The 15,470-nt window shown below is 54.0% G+C and overlaps 1 protein-coding gene across 1 annotated transcript; it reads right to left on the minus strand.

The window, feature by feature from the left end:
* Nucleotides 1–354: 354 nt before the first annotated feature.
* LOC100276297 (uncharacterized) lies at nt 355–5,995 on the minus strand. The gene is made up of 7 exons (NM_001150121.2): nt 5,795–5,995; nt 5,576–5,671; nt 4,822–5,004; nt 3,868–4,038; nt 3,576–3,785; nt 1,570–1,655; nt 355–1,366 (listed from the first exon to the last, which is right to left on the minus strand). Exons 1-7 carry the CDS (start codon nt 5,886–5,888, stop codon nt 701–703), a joined length of 1,506 nt encoding a protein of 501 aa, NP_001143593.2. The 5' UTR covers nt 5,889–5,995; the 3' UTR covers nt 355–700.
* Nucleotides 5,996–15,470: the final 9,475 nt, after the last annotated feature.

Consider the following 15,470-nt stretch of genomic DNA (forward strand, 5'->3'; position numbering starts at 1 on the left):
AACTGGAGCCTATTCCAGTCACATGCCATGCGGACCGACGCCACCAAAGCTGGTAGTGGACAGTAGTAGTACGACAGAGATTGACTACACACAGCCATCCTCGCTTCTCTCGACGCCAGGTCGGCCTGTGATGGCTACAGCTTCGGCACAACTAGACCTGACGTGCAGACCGAAACGGAGACGATGCATCGCATTCAGGGACAGCGAACAGACGTCCGGGCCAGGCAGGCAGGCAGCAGATCAGTGAGCCACCGGCAAAAGGGTTAACTGCCCGTCACGAGGCATCACCTGCTGTCAGGTGCCGACACGCGCCGCCAGGCAGAGGCAGGCAGGCACAAGGGATCGATCCATGGATGGATACATCGAACTGCAGATACGAAATCAAAACCGCCGCCAGGCTCTACATGTCGCCCTCTGCGAAAATCGCACTTAGCATATCCTGAAACCGGGCCAGATGCCAACCCCGTCCTGGCCGTCCATACCTAACCTAACTAGGATGACTACTTGCCACATCTCATGGGCACCACCAAACCATGAGCAGCACCAGGCACCAGCAGCAGCTTTGTTTGCGCCTCGCTTTGCGCTTGTGGAGGCTATATAGCTTCACACTTACAACATTGCCAGGCAGACGCCGGCGAAAGGTTTTCATTCCGCTGTTTCCCCCGGCAGGAGAGGACAGGACAGGACAGCTAGCGACACGTCAATACCTGTACCCACTCTCGGCGGCATACTTGCTCCTCACGTACGGATCGTAGCTCGGATCGCTGTAATCGGCAGGCTTCGCTTCCGCGGGCTTCAGGTCGTGATGGGCGGCGCCGTAGGCGACCTCCCCGCTCTTCTCGCGGTGGTGGTGGCGGTGGCGGAGCCTGTCCTTGGGGACCTTGGCGGCGGCACCTACGGGAGCGGGCTCGGAGGTGCCGTAGAAGTCCGCGTATTCCTGCCGCTTGGAGGACCTGTGCTTGCTTGACAGGGTCGAAGAATCCCTGAGCTTGGATGGCTTCGTGCTCTTCGGGGCCTTGGGTGCTGCCGTCTCGGTTACGGGGTTAGGGGCGTGGGCTGTCTCGGGCCGCATTGGTGTGCTGCTGAGCTTCTGCGCCGCCGCTGCCGTCTCCTCTCTGTCCTCGGGCATCACCAGCCTGTCCCTGAGCGGGGTGAGATCTGTCTTCCTCTTCCCGTGTTGCATGCGTTGAGGGACTACGCTGAGTAGCAGTTTCCCCACTCCCTCGATGGCAAGTTTCAAGAGATCGGCAATTAGCGTCCCGAGGGATGGCCACCCAGCTCCTGGTTCCTCTTTCAGGCTCTCCACCACCAGAGGTGGCTTCCCGATTGTGCTGCTCTCGTGCTGCTCGTTTTCAGGTGCCTCTACCTGCCATGGCATTAGCACAGAAACAAACTACTGAATTAGCAGATATTTCTCATTTTCGGGTCCACTATAGAACTGAGAAAGGACAAGGTGCTATTTAAGCATGACTAGGAATACTGTGGTACCAACTTCGAGGAGATTATTACACGTATGCATATCAAGTGGAAAAATCTATGTAAATGGAAAATACAGGGCCAGCAAACTACCTTCTCGGAGCCTGAGAATCCAAACCCGTGTTGGAAACCAGAGAAGATATATCCAGCCACAACAGCACCAATGACCAATATGAGATCTATATAAATGAACAAAACGAAATTGATGATAAAGTATGGAACTGAATTTCGCAAATAATAGATTAAGTACATCGGCAAGTGAATTACTAGCTATCGATGCTGGTCGATCTGCCAGACATAATCGGCATGAAATTAATCACGAAACACAATTTCCATGATCATACATGAAGGAGTAACGCAAAAGGTTGGTAGACAAACATAACCATTAAGGGCTCAGACAAAGAAGCCAGGATTTTTTTAAGGCAAATCTCGACATGTAAGATACAGGGATATGGATATATATGGTACATCTAATCATCCCAAGTTACAGTCCACTAGTGCTTTCAGTGTGAAAATCAAAATATAGCATGTGCACCTATGACCTCTTTGATACTGTTTAAAACAAACGTGAATGGAAAAAGAAAGGTTTGACATGTTCTTCTAAAAGGATGAGAAAGTAATCATGTCATTGATGTCATCAATGCTATTCTAAAAGGGAGAGAAAGTGGTCTTTCATCTATGTTCTTCTAAAAGGGTGTGAAGGGGATGTTGCATCTACATCATGACTAACTAAAGCGGGTCAGAAGATTTTTAAAAGGTGAATACCTATCATATGTATAAAAAGAACTCCAAATAAGACATTTCATAGCCTAGGGACATGTTGGCACAGATGTTATCCCAGTTTTCCTAAACTGATCCACCAGGACCATTAACAGATGTTATCCCAGTTTCCCTACACAGATCCATCAGGACCATTAACAGATGTTATCCCAGTTTCCCTAAACTGATCCATCAGGACCATTAGTCTAGCCATCAAGTAGGGCATGGAAATATTGCTTTACAACATTAGAAACAAAAGGAAAACTACAAAGTGACCAATACAGCAGTACTACCTACTACCAGTTTTTTTTTGAACCTCATACACTAAACGACACATAAACACTACCAGGAATCTTTTTTTTTTTTACTTATTTTCAAGAATATTACATGGTGCAACAAGTTCTTCTCACATTTACTTGAATCCTAGACTCTCAATCACAACAAAATTATGGTGATAGCATAAAAGTGATAGTCAGCTTTATGGCAGAGCATATAACATGGAGAGTTATACTTTTGGCATATAAGGACTAAAGTGTATCATTTCTTACATGGATCATACATGTATAGCATTTACTGAACACAGTTTATAAGTCATCATACAACTTTTGCAAATCTTGGTTTGTTCAACCTTCCTATTTAACTCCGATTCTGCCACCTCAGTTTAACTCCCTCCGTTCCAAATTATAAAACCCTCTAGCTTTCTTGGAGAGTCAAAGCATCTCAAATTTGACACAAAATATAGAGAGAACAGAGAATTACAAATATTTTATATTTATAACATCAAATAGGTATACTATTAAAATATAATTAATGAAGAATCTAATGATGCTTATTTAGTATCATGAATGTTATTGTTTTATTATATAAATTTAGTCAAACTTTGAGATGTTTTAACTCTCTAAGAAAGCTGGAATGACTTATAATTTGGAACGGAGGGAGTAGAAGATAGTCTGATGCTTCCATACAGGATGTCTTAGTGTGTGACCAGCTATTGAAGACAAAAAGTATAATCCAGGGGTCTTGAATAAAAAAACTGATCCCGAAAAGGAAAGATGTAATTGTAAATACAAAGTACCAAAGGATTCACTATTCTTCCTGTCCACCCCCTATGTTTATATATCATGGATAATGATTCAGTACAGGACCATGAAAAGGTGTAAGCACAACACTTGACATATTTTTACTTCTGTTTTACAACTAACCATATCGGCATGAGCTTTTCTTCAAGGACCTCATCATCTAAAGAACATGACAATTGACGAGTTGGATAGTTACCTTTCCTTACCAGAAACATTTATATGTACTGTACAGCAAATAGAAACAAGTGAAAGTGAATGGACCTGAAGATAGGAGTGCAGAATCCTGGTAAGTACAGTCTTCTTGTGGAAGAGAAATCTTCCTAAGGGCTGCATTTCCACGGTCAATAACCAGAAGAGAACACATTTTCTTCACATACACCACATCAAAATCTGTAGAGAACTTTGCATCTTCACTGGGGCCATCCCTGTATCCTGGGATATTCGATTTACCACCCGCTATGGTGGTCACTCCTGAACAGAAATTTCATTCACCAACTGTTAACACCTAACGCAACTATTGCATGAAATGTATAGCTATTTAACTATTGATCACCTGATTCTCCAATCTTTCGAATCGCCAAGTTTGCTGTATCAGCAACATAAACATTGCCCATATCATCCACGGCAACGCCTGTGGGGCGCTTGAATCGGGCATCACTTGGTTTACCATCTATATGACCAGAATGGCCCTGGAAAGAACCAGCAACAAGTCTTCCCCTGCTATCTGCAGAGGACCTATTATCAATCCACACTGCTGGACTTATGTTTAGTTATCAAGTCGTCCAGCTAATCATGATTAGTCAGGCTGATCAGTGCCATGGCGATCAGCTATGCACTATGATTAGTTAGGCTCATAGGTCCATGGCGACTAGGATTGATCAGACGATTTGATAACATTGATCTTTACAGCATTTATATCATACTTCTTTAAGCATTGATGCATGTTTCAGTTCAGTTTTCTTTTTCTGTCCATGACCCTTCCCTAAATATGCATAGTATAAATCAACTGAGACCAGAACTCCACCTATTACTATATAAAAAAAAGGTAGACCAGTGCCAGAGGTCTAGGGAAGGGATAAACCGAGGCAAGCCTTCCCCCACAAATGCGGAGAGGCTGCTTCGAATCCACGAGACAGCTCTCACCTCTTAATTAGTCCTGCCATTCTCACCTATTACTATATGAACTGATAACAATCCCATCGCTGTACCCATGACCAAGTTAAGGGACAATGAAGGCACAGGGAGTGTTACGGACAGAGTGATACTACACTTGGAAAGGTCAGTTATTCAACCACTAGGAACAATGTAACCCTAGTATTTGAGAAGAACACAATCACGAAATATTTGCATGCATGGATATTACCACTAGTATGTCAAACAAAGCTGGCTCAAAATGCCAGTCTGTTCTTCAAGTCTTCCTAAATCATAATCATGGTAACTGTGAGTTATGCCAAAAAAAAAAAGAAGCAAGCAGCCACGGGACAGAGGTGGCAGGAAGAGAACATACACTCAGAAAGTGGCGGGGTTATCCGCACAATGTTGCTATGTGCCGAGTCGACCGCAAGGAGCTCCCCGCCCTCAACAGGAGATACTCTAACGGTGTGCGGCGTGACACCAAGCTTGTCACCCTCAACAAGTGTCTCTACAAAGTAGCCGCTCTCAAATTGCAGGGCTACCCCCACGTGGCCATCTGCCAAAATAGTCGAACGTGAGCAAGATACAGAACAAAAGCACAGATATGAGCAGCTGCAGTAAAGTATGATCACTTAGGCCACAATGAGCCAAAAATACAAATCAGCTGAGCCTCTGCTGGATCTGAAATTCTGAACTCTGCTAAGAGAATTCTAAGAGCAGGACGACCAACTTCCAAATGATTAGTTTGGCCAATGATTTTTTTGGTGGTTTAGCAAGTTATCTCACCAATGCAGGGCCAGCTGAAGTGAAGGAGAACGATACTGAAATAATTATCAGTGAGAAATTGTAAAGATGTTTGAACTCGTCCCCATTGAGAAGATGGTTTAACCCCCACTCCCATTATCTTCCCGTTTGTTGTGCTTTCTATTATTCCTCACTCATCTTTTTCTTCTCGGGGAACACTAGTGGCTAGTGGAGTGGAATAGGGTTCATCAATCATCTGTAATTATAAGAGAAGCGGGAGTCGTGTGCGTCCTACAGGAGCAATCGCTTTGAGCAACAAAATCAGGTCCCCTCTTGTCGCGCGAGATATTCCGCAGACGTATTAGGGAGCGACGGCGACTCACCGGCGTACTGGGGGTGGCCGGGCTGTTTGGGCCCGTGCGTCGAGGGGGCGGCCCGCGGCCACCTGACGACCGACGACAGCTGCTTCACGATGCTGCCTGCGGCACAGAAGGCAGAAGTACGTATTAGTACGGGCAGTCCAGAGGTTTGGGATCGAATCGCCCCTATCGGGCCGCATTTTAACAGGGGAAGATAGGGGCGGCGGCGACGAGCGAGCGAACCTGTTGGAGGGGCCAAAGCGGCCGCGCTGGGACGGAAAGTAGCGGCGAGGAAGAGGAGGAGCAGCAGGAGCACGAGCGGGGATCTCAGTCCCATGGCGAGGGTCTGCTGCTGACTGCTGTGGTTTGGGGTAGAGCGAGAGGCAAAGGGCCTTTTCGCTTTCAGACGGCCTTGGTGACGTTCTCGATTCTCTTGTGCTCCGCAGAATCGTGCAGCGAGTGCGACTGACAAGTCTTGTGTCGTGTACGCCGCAGACGTCAGACCCGCAGCGCCGATTCAGCGGCCGACTTCAAATACATTTTTTTCTAATAGTTTTCTAAAGAGGTCTCTAAATCTTAAATTTAAAAAGTAATAAAAATACTTCTCCAATAATTCTCTAAATAGACTTAATGTACAACATCATTTACTCTTCACGTTTAGCAATTCAGTAGTTCACAGTCGTGTGCTTATTTTTTCTCTTTCCAATATAGTGAGGTGTCAGATATGACATGCTCTATTTTTCACTTTCCCACGAGACACCTAGGTCAAATACGTGTGACACAATTTTTTTCCTTTATCGTCATACCACTACTGTCCCATAGATTGCACCACCAGAGCACCGCTCTTTCACACGTCGTGTCGACTGACCTTTTCTTCTCTGCCCTCGTCATCCTCTACTCTCGACCTTGCCAGCAGCAAGGTCCGATGGGGGCAGGCCAACCAAAGCTAGATTCAAAATCAAACTACTCCCTAAATATGAGTAACTATTAAAGATCAAACTATTTTTACTCCCAGTAGCTATTTAGCAACTTGCTAAATATGATTTTAGCAAGCTATTTTTTAAGAACTATTGAAGTTTAGATAGCATATTCTATATCCTATTGTTAAAAAAAATAAAAAATTTAACATCCGAATAAATATTCAGATCCACTCCGACTTTAACCTATGTTCCCTCTGGCATGTGGAACTCGAGCCACATTTATGGCAACGGCCATACTTTGTCATTAGTGTTTATTTGAGTTAGTTAAATTATTATAATTAGATTTCATATATATATTAAAGCAGGTCCAAAACGCTCGTGACCAGGCTATCCACGTCGCTCAAAAAAATTCAGACTGTCCGGTCCTTATTGGACGACTCATCTCGTTCCTCTGCTCCCTTCGTCTCTAGATACTTCCCTCTGTCTCTAGATATCGACAACAACTAATATGCAATCAGACCTTATGTGAAAACGTGCAAGCGAGTCTCTTGGTCTGTTAGATCATGATCTAATTGTAGACATGATTGTGGTTTGTTAGAGGGTTTTCTATAAATCTACATGACTTGGTGGTGAAAGGGTTTAAGTGTTAAATGTGATACATGATTAGATCATAATCTAACTGTCGGCGTTTCGAGACAGGGGGGGTCCCTAAGCCGACGAGTGAGTGTGCTGCGTGCCCCAGCCCAGATGGGTCGAGCGCGTGGGCGAGCGCGAAGGGGGGAGAGGCGAGGTGGCCGGAGTCGAGCGTGAGAGAGGTGGAAGTCCCGCGGCCTTCGTGTTCGTCCCGCGCCCAGGTCGGGTGCGCTTGCAGTAGGGGGGTTACAAGCGTCCACGCGGGTGAGGGAAGCGAGCGGCCCCAAGAGAGCGCCTGTCCCGTCCTCGGTCCCGCGCGGCCAACCTTCTCTAAGAAGGCCCTGGTCCTCCCTTTTATAGTCGTAAGGAGAGGATCCAGGTGTACAATGGGGGGTGTAGCAGAGTGCTACGTGTCTAGCGGAGGGAGAGCTAGCGCCCTAGGTACATGCCAATGTGGCAGCCGGAGAGATCTGGGCACCCTGCTGGCGCGATGTCGTGGCTGTCGGAGGTGCGGCGGAGCCTGGTGGAGGGACAGCTGTTGGAGCGGTCGAGTCCCTACTGACGTCGTCCTGCTTCCGTAAGAGAGCTGGGGGCCGCCGTCGTCATAGAGCTTGTGGAGCGCCATCATTGCCCCTCCGGCGGAGCTGGCCGGATGGGACGCCGGTCTTGTTCTCCGTGACCCGAGTCGATTCGGGGTAGGATGATGATAGCGCTTCCTGTTGACGTGGCGGTCTGTGCCCTAGGCAGGGCGACGTGGGGGTTCCTCCGAAGCCGAGGCTGAGTCTGCCTTCCGTTGCCGTGGCCGAGCCCGAGCCATGGGGTCGGGCGAGGCGGAAGTCGTTCGGCCGAGGCCAGGGCGGAGTCCGAGCCCTGGGGTCGGGCGAGGCGGAGTTTCGTCGTCTTCCGGGTCTTAGCCCGAGTCCGAGCCCTGGGGTCGGACGAAGCGGAGTTTCGTCGTCTTCCGGGTCTTAGCCCGAGTCCGAGCCCTGGGGTCGGGCGGAGCGGAGTTCACCGTCTTTCGGGTCTTAGCCCGAGTCCGAGCCCTGGGGTCGGGCGGAGCGGAGTTCGCCGTCTTCCGGGTCTTAGCCCGAGTCCGAGCCCTAGGGTCGGGCGGAGCGGAGTTCGCCGTCTTCTGGGTCTTAGCCCGAGTCCGAGCCCTGGGGTCGGGCGGAGCGGAGTTCGCCGTCTTCTGGGTCTTAGCCCGAGTCCGAGCCCTGGGGTCGGGCGGAGCGGAGTTCGCCGTGGCGCCTTTGGCAAGGCCTGACTGCCTGTCAGACTCACTCTGTCGAGTGGCACTGCGGTCGGAGTGGCGCAGGCGGCGCTGTCCTTCTGTCAGACTGGCCAGTGGAGCGGTGGAGTGACGGCGGTCACTTCGGCTCTGCCGGGGGCGCGTGTCAGGATGAAGGTGTCAGGCCACCTTTGCGTTAAATGCCCCTGCAATTTGGTCAGTCGGTGTGGCGATTTGGTCAGGGTTGCTTCTGAGCGAAGCCAAGGCCTCGGGCGAGCCGGTGATGTGTCCGCCATAAAAAGGGGGCCTCGGGCGAGACGGAAGTCTCTCGAGGTCGGCTGCCCTTGGCCGAGGCTAGGCTTGGGTGAAGCGTGATCGAGTCACTCGTGTGGACTGATCCCTGACTTAATCGTACCCATCAGGCCTTTGCAGCTTTATGCTGATGGGGGTTACCAGCTGAGAATTAGGCGTCTTGAGGGTACCCCTAATTATGGTCCCCGACAGTAGCCCCCGAGCCTCGAAGGGAGTGTTAGCACTCGCTTGGAGGCTTTTGTCGCACTTTTTTGCAAGGGGACCAGCCTTTCTCGGTTGCATTTCGTTCCGGTGGGTGCGCGCGAGCGCACCCGCCGGGTGTAGCCCCCGAGGCCTCGGAGGAGTGGTTACACTCCTTCGAGGTCTTAATACCTCGCGCAATGCTTCGGCTGGTCTGGTCGTTCCCTCATGCGAACTGGCCGTAGCCCGGGTGCACGGTCGGGGTCCAAGCTCTCGGGCTGGTATGTTGACGCTGTCAACGATTTGGCCGGAGCCGGTTTTTGCGAGAACAGCCCCCGAGCCTCTGCACAGTGCGAGAGGGCGATCAGGGACAGACTCGACTTTTTACATACGCCCCTACGTCGCCTTTCCGCAAGGAGGAGGGGGGGAGTGCGCCATGTTGGAGGGTCTCCCTTCGGAAGTTGGAGGGTGTCCCGAAGCAGACGGGGAGGTCGAGTCGCCCGAGGGGCTGGACGCGCTTCCCAGGGATGATCCCGTGGAAGGGCGCAGCGCCTGCTCGGACGGAGGACAGATCGACGCGCAGGAGCTTGAGGGTCTCGGCGTAGATGATGTTGAGGCAGCTGCCCCCATCCATCAGGACCTTGGTGAGCCTGACATCGCCGACGACGGGGTCGACGACGAGCGGGTATTTCCCCGGGCTCGGCACATGATCGGGGTGGTCGGCCTGGTCGAAAGTGATGGGCTTGTCGGACCAGTCTAGGTAGACTGGCGCCGCCACCTTCACCGAGCAGACCTCCCGGCGCTCTTGCTTGCGGTGCCGAGCCGAGGTATTCGCCGCATGCCCTCCATAGATCATGAAGCAGTCGCGGACCTCGGGGAATTCTCCTGCTAGGTGATCTTCGTTCTTGTCGTCGTCGCGGGCCCTGCCACCCTCGGCGGGTGGCCTGGCCCTGTGGAAGTGACGCCGAAGCATAACGCACTCCTCGAGGGTGTGCTTGACGGGCCCCTGATGGTAGGGGCACGGCTCCTTGAGCATCTTGTCGAAGAGGTTTGCACCTCCGGGGGGCTTCCGAGGGTTCTTATACTCGGCGGCAGCGACAAGGTCTGCGTCAGCGGCGTCGCGTTTCGATTGCGACTTCTTCTTGCCTTTCTTCTTGGCGCCGCGCGGAGCAGACGCCTCGGGAGCTTCTTCCGATGGGCGGCCCTGGGGCTGCTTGTCCTTTCGGAAGATAGCCTCGACCGCCTCCTGGCCAGAGGCGAACTTGGTGGCGATGTCCATCAGCTCGCTCGCCCTGGTGGGGGTTTTGCGACCCAGCTTGCTCACCAGGTCGCGGCAAGTGGTGCCGGCGAGGAACGCGCCGATGACATCCGAGTCGGTGATGTTGGGCAGCTCGGTGCGCTGCTTCGAGAATCGCCGGATGTAGTCCCGAAGCGGCTCCCCCGGCTGTTGCCGGCAGCTTCGAAGGTCCCAAGAATTCCCGGGGCGCACGTATGTGCCCTGGAAATTGCCAGCGAAGGCTTGGACCAAGTCGTCCCAGTTGGAGATCTGCCCCGGAGGCAGGTGCTCCAACCAGGCGCGAGCAGTGTCGGAGAGGAACAGGGGGAGGTTACGGATGATGAGGTTGTCGTCGTCCGTTCCACCCAGTTGGCAGGCAAGGCGGTAGTCCGCGAGCCACAGTTCCGGTCTCGTTTCCCCCGAGTACTTCGTGATAGTAGTCGGGGGTCGGAACCGGGTCGGGAATGGCGCCCGTCGGATGGCCCGACTGAAGGCCTGCGGACCGGGTGGTTCGGGCGAGGGACTCCGATCCTCCCCGCTGTCGTAGTGCCCCCCACGCCTGGGGTGGTAGCCTCGGCGCACCCTTTCGTCGAGGTGAGACCGACGGTCGCGTCGATGGTGCTCGTTGCCGAGGTGGCCCGGGGCCGCAGGCGCGGTGTTGCGCGTGCGCCCGGTGTAGACCGAGGCTTCCCGCATGAATCGGGAAGTCGCGACATGAGGTTCCGAGGGATAACCTTGCCTTCGGGAGGCAGTGCTCTCGGCCCGCCGGGCCGCAGCGCCTTCCAGGAGATTCTTGAGTTCTCCCTGGATTCGCCGACCCTCGGTGGTTGACGGCTCCGGCATCGCGCGGATGAGCATTGCTGCGGTTGCCAGGTTCTGACCAACCCCGCTGGATGCGGGCGGCGGCCTGATCCTGACACCGTTGGCGACGCGGTGCTGGAGACCTTGGGGCAGGTGACGTATTTCTCCGGCCAGGGGTTGGCCCACCCATGCTTGTCCGACGTCCCGACGGATCGGCTCAAGCGCTCCTGTTTCCTCGTTGAGCCTGGCCTGCGCCTCGCGGACTTGCTCGAGTTGTGGGTCGTAACCCCCCGCCGGAGCGGGGACCACAGCTAGCTCCCGTGGGATGTCGGCGCGAGGCACCGGCCTAGGGAGATCACCGTCCTCCAGCATGCCAAGATGGTTGCCTTCGGAGGGATCCCCTAGCTCGATGTGGAAACATTCGCGGCTTGGGCCGCAGCTCTCGTCGCCAAGGCTGCGGCTTCCATCGGAACAGTCGGATAGGCAGTAGTCACATGCGGTCATGAAGTCCCGCACGGCACTGGGGTTGCCAAGTCCGAAGAAATCCCAACCGATGCTGGGATCGTCATCTTCCTCGGGCCCAGAGGGCCCGTAGGTCGAGACGTCCGTCAGTCGGTCCCAAGGCGACCACATACGGAACCTCAGTGGGGTTGCACTCGCCTCAATGAGAGCGCCCGCCAAAACGAGGTCGTTTGGCGGGTTGAGGCCGAGTCGAAATGACGCAAGATGGGAGTTAGTCGGTACCTTTTTGTCGACGAGGAGCGATGTAGTCACATCGGGGACTGGTTGCACCGTCATCTCTGGTTCGAGGGCGACGTCCTGCAGGCTTTCCGCGAGCGCGCCGGCGTCGTCTTCTTGCTCGGGGTCAGCGTGCCGCGGGGGGACGGCGCTTGCCTCCGTCTTGAACGCGAGGTCGACGTCCGGCGTGCCTTCCGTCGGGGCGTCGGGGGCGTCGATTCGCTCGACGGCCGACGAAGCGCGGCCTCCCACCTGGCCTTGACGGCCCCGCCTCCTCCTCCGTTGGCGGGGGAGAGAACGGAGCGAGCCCGAATGTTGCCCTTCCACCACGCGGGGAAGACGTCGTCGATTCCGCCGCCGGCGGGCGGGTTGTCGGCCGCCATTGTCGCAGTCGCGCGGCGGTGGAAGAAGTATCATGTCGTAGCTGCCGTCGAAGGACATGAACTCAAGAGTCCCGAAACGAAGTACCGTCCCGGGCCGGAGAGGTTGCTGGAGACTGCCCATCTGGAGCTTGACGGGGAGCTGTTCGTCAGCACGCAGCAGGCCCCTACCTGGCGCGCCAACTGTCGGCGTTTCGAGACAGGGGGGTCCCTAAGCCGACGAGTGAGTGTGCTGCGTGCCCCAGCCCAGATGGGTCGAGCGCGTGGGCGAGCGCGAAGGGGGGAGAGGCGAGGTGGCCGGAGTCGAGCGTGAGAGAGGTGGAAGTCCCGCGGCCTTCGTGTTCGTCCCGCGCCCAGGTCGGGTGCGCTTGCAGTAGGGGGGTTACAAGCGTCCACGCGGGTGAGGGAAGCGAGCGGCCCCAAGAGAGCGCCTGTCCCGTCCTCGGTCCCGCGCGGCCAACCTTCTCTAAGAAGGCCCTGGTCCTCCCTTTTATAGTCGTAAGGAGAGGATCCAGGTGTACAATGGGGGGTGTAGCAGAGTGTTACGTGTCTAGCGGAGGGAGAGCTAGCGCCCTAGGTACATGCCAATGTGGCAGCCGGAGAGATCTGGGCACCCTGCTGGCGTGATGTCGTGGCTGTCGGAGGTGCGGCGGAGCCTGGTGGAGGGACAGCTGTTGGAGCGGTCGAGTCCCTGCTGACGTCGTCCTGCTTCCGTAAGAGAGCTGGGGGCCACCGTCGTCATAGAGCTTGTGGAGCGCCATCATTGCCCCTCCGGCGGAGCTGGCCGGATGGGACGCCGGTCTTGTTCTCTGTGACCCGAGTCGATTCGGGGTAGGATGATGATGGCGCTTCCTGTTGACGTGGCGGTCTGTGCCCTAGGCAGGGCGACATGGGGGTTCCTCCGAAGCCGAGGCTGAGTCTGCCTTCCGTTGCCGTGGCCGAGCCCGAGCCATGGGGTCGGGCGAGGCGGAAGTCGTTCGGCCGAGGCCAGGGCGGAGTCCGAGCCCTGGGGTCGGGCGAGGCGGAGTTTCGTCGTCTTCCGGGTCTTAGCCCGAGTCCGAGCCCTGGGGTCGGGCGAAGCGGAGTTTCGTCGTCTTCCGGGTCTTAGCCCGAGTCCGAGCCCTGGGGTCGGGCGGAGCGGAGTTCGCCGTCTTCCGGGTCTTAGCCCGAGTCCGAGCCCTGGGGTCGGGCGGAGCGGAGTTCGCCGTCTTCCGGGTCTTAGCCCGAGTCCGAGCCCTGGGGTCGGGCGGAGCGGAGTTCGCCGTCTTCCGGGTCTTAGCCCGAGTCCGAGCCCTGGGGTCGGGCGGAGCGGAGTTCGCCGTCTTCCGGGTCTTAGCCCGAGTCCGAGCCCTGGGGTCGGGCGGAGCGGAGTTCGCCGTCTTCCGGGTCTTAGCCCGAGTCCGAGCCCTGGGGTCGGGCGGAGCGGAGTTCGCCGTGGCGCCTTTGGCAAGGCCTGACTGCCTGTCAGACTCACTCTGTCGAGTGGCACTGCGGTCGGAGTGGCGCAGGCGGCGCTGTCCTTCTGTCAGACTGGCCAGTGGAGCGGTGGAGTGACGGCGGTCACTTCGGCTCTGCCGGGGGCGCGTGTCAGGATGAAGGTGTCAGGCCACCTTTGCGTTAAATGCCCCTGCAATTTGGTCAGTCGGTGTGGCGATTTGGTCAGGGTTGCTTCTGAGCGAAGCCAAGGCCTCGGGCGAGCCGGTGATGTGTCCGCCATAAAAAGGGGGCCTCGGGCGAGACGGAAGTCTCTCGAGGTCGGCTGCCCTTGGCCGAGGCTAGGCTCGGGTGAAGCGTGATCGAGTCACTCGTGTGGACTGATCCCTGACTTAATCGTACCCATCAGGCCTTTGCAGCTTTATGCTGATGGGGGTTACCAGCTGAGAATTAGGCGTCTTGAGGGTACCCCTAATTATGGTCCCCGACACTAACGAACCAGGAACCTCGCTGTCACGTTTGCACATAAGATCTGAGTGCATATTAGTTGTTGCCCTAGTTACTTCTGTTTGATATGCTTGGCCGGCTATCCGCACTCCTTCCACCACGTCTTTCTTCTTTCTTACTCCATCCGCGTCGTCCCTCTCCCGGTCGCTTTGCGTCGTCGTGCTCTCATTCTCTTCGTTTTCCATCACTTTCATTCATCTTCTCTGTGCCATCCTTTTCGCCTCCTGTATCGCCGCTTTCATCGCCCGCTCCGATTATTGCTCGGAAAGAGGTTTGTTTGCCTTCTGCACCAAAATCTTTCCTTGTGGCATATCCGGTTTCTTTCACTTAGAGCAACTCCAAGTGAGAGGTTAAACTAGGTCCTATTTTTAAATATAGGAGTTAAGGCTAAAATATAGCTTTCAAGAGAGTTGGTATTTTATAAATTTAAACAAAATTCATATAGGAGTGCAACACAGAGGGCGTAAATATATGTCCTTCACACAGCGGACGTATTCTCCCTCGCCAACAACCTTTCTTCATCTCGCGCCTGTATCCCGCACCCACCTCGCTCACCACTTCCCAGATATCTCGTCCCACACGCCGTTGTGCCCGATCCTTATGGCAAGCCTCGCCACCACCCACCGGTGCCCCTCAGTCTGCACCACACACCCGATGGCGTGACCAGCTCTCCACGCAGCCGACGTGGCGTGCTCCCTACGATGGCGTGGCCTGCTCCTCTACCGCTGGCTTGGCCCGCTCCCTTGTGTCGGCGTTCCCAAGCTCCTCTACCGCTGGTGTGTCTCGGTCCTCAGACGACACCGAACAGTTGTCCACAGCCGCCGGCACCGAACAATTGTCCTCACCTGCGCGCTCAAATCCTTTGTGCGGCGGTCCGTGAGGATGGATCGAAGGAAACCAGAGCAGACACAGGTAAAGAGCCGACATAGGTCTTCATTAAACGCTGCCATAGATGTGATTCGTCGAGATTCTGTAGGTTCTATGGATGCTAGAGTTGTTGCACTCCCACAACATCCATCTCGAGCCCAGTTGATGGTCGGCAACAACGATCCCTCTTTGATGATGGCTGAACTCCCACAATCACAACTTCGACCCACACCAATGTCTGGCATCAGTGATCCTTCTTGGATGTGTGATCATGGGTTTGTATTCCTGGAACTTTGATTTACTGATTTGTTTCATGCATTGTTTTGTTGGTAGTCCTATTAAAAATAGTTGGTACTGATTATGTGATGTCTGATTATTGTCTAATAGTTATTTGTAGTGGCACTTTCTTGCTTGGTAGACTTGTTGTTTCTTGTTTGAACAATACTTGCAATTTGTTTCATGTGGACGAAATGCTAGGATCATGATAAGCTATTGTGTATTTATATTTTTCAGCATTATGGACTCCCAAGATGGGTACTTCACTTCTTTATTGAACCATGAAGGTGCAGATGGATTTGGCCCTGATGATTGTTTGGAAGTTGGAAATGCATTAGCAGAGTTACCGATGGCGAATGAAATGAAC

The sequence above is a fragment of the Zea mays genome, chromosome 5, assembly GCF_902167145.1.
Source record: "Zea mays cultivar B73 chromosome 5, Zm-B73-REFERENCE-NAM-5.0, whole genome shotgun sequence".
NCBI classification, from domain to species: Eukaryota; Viridiplantae; Streptophyta; class Magnoliopsida; order Poales; family Poaceae; genus Zea; species Zea mays.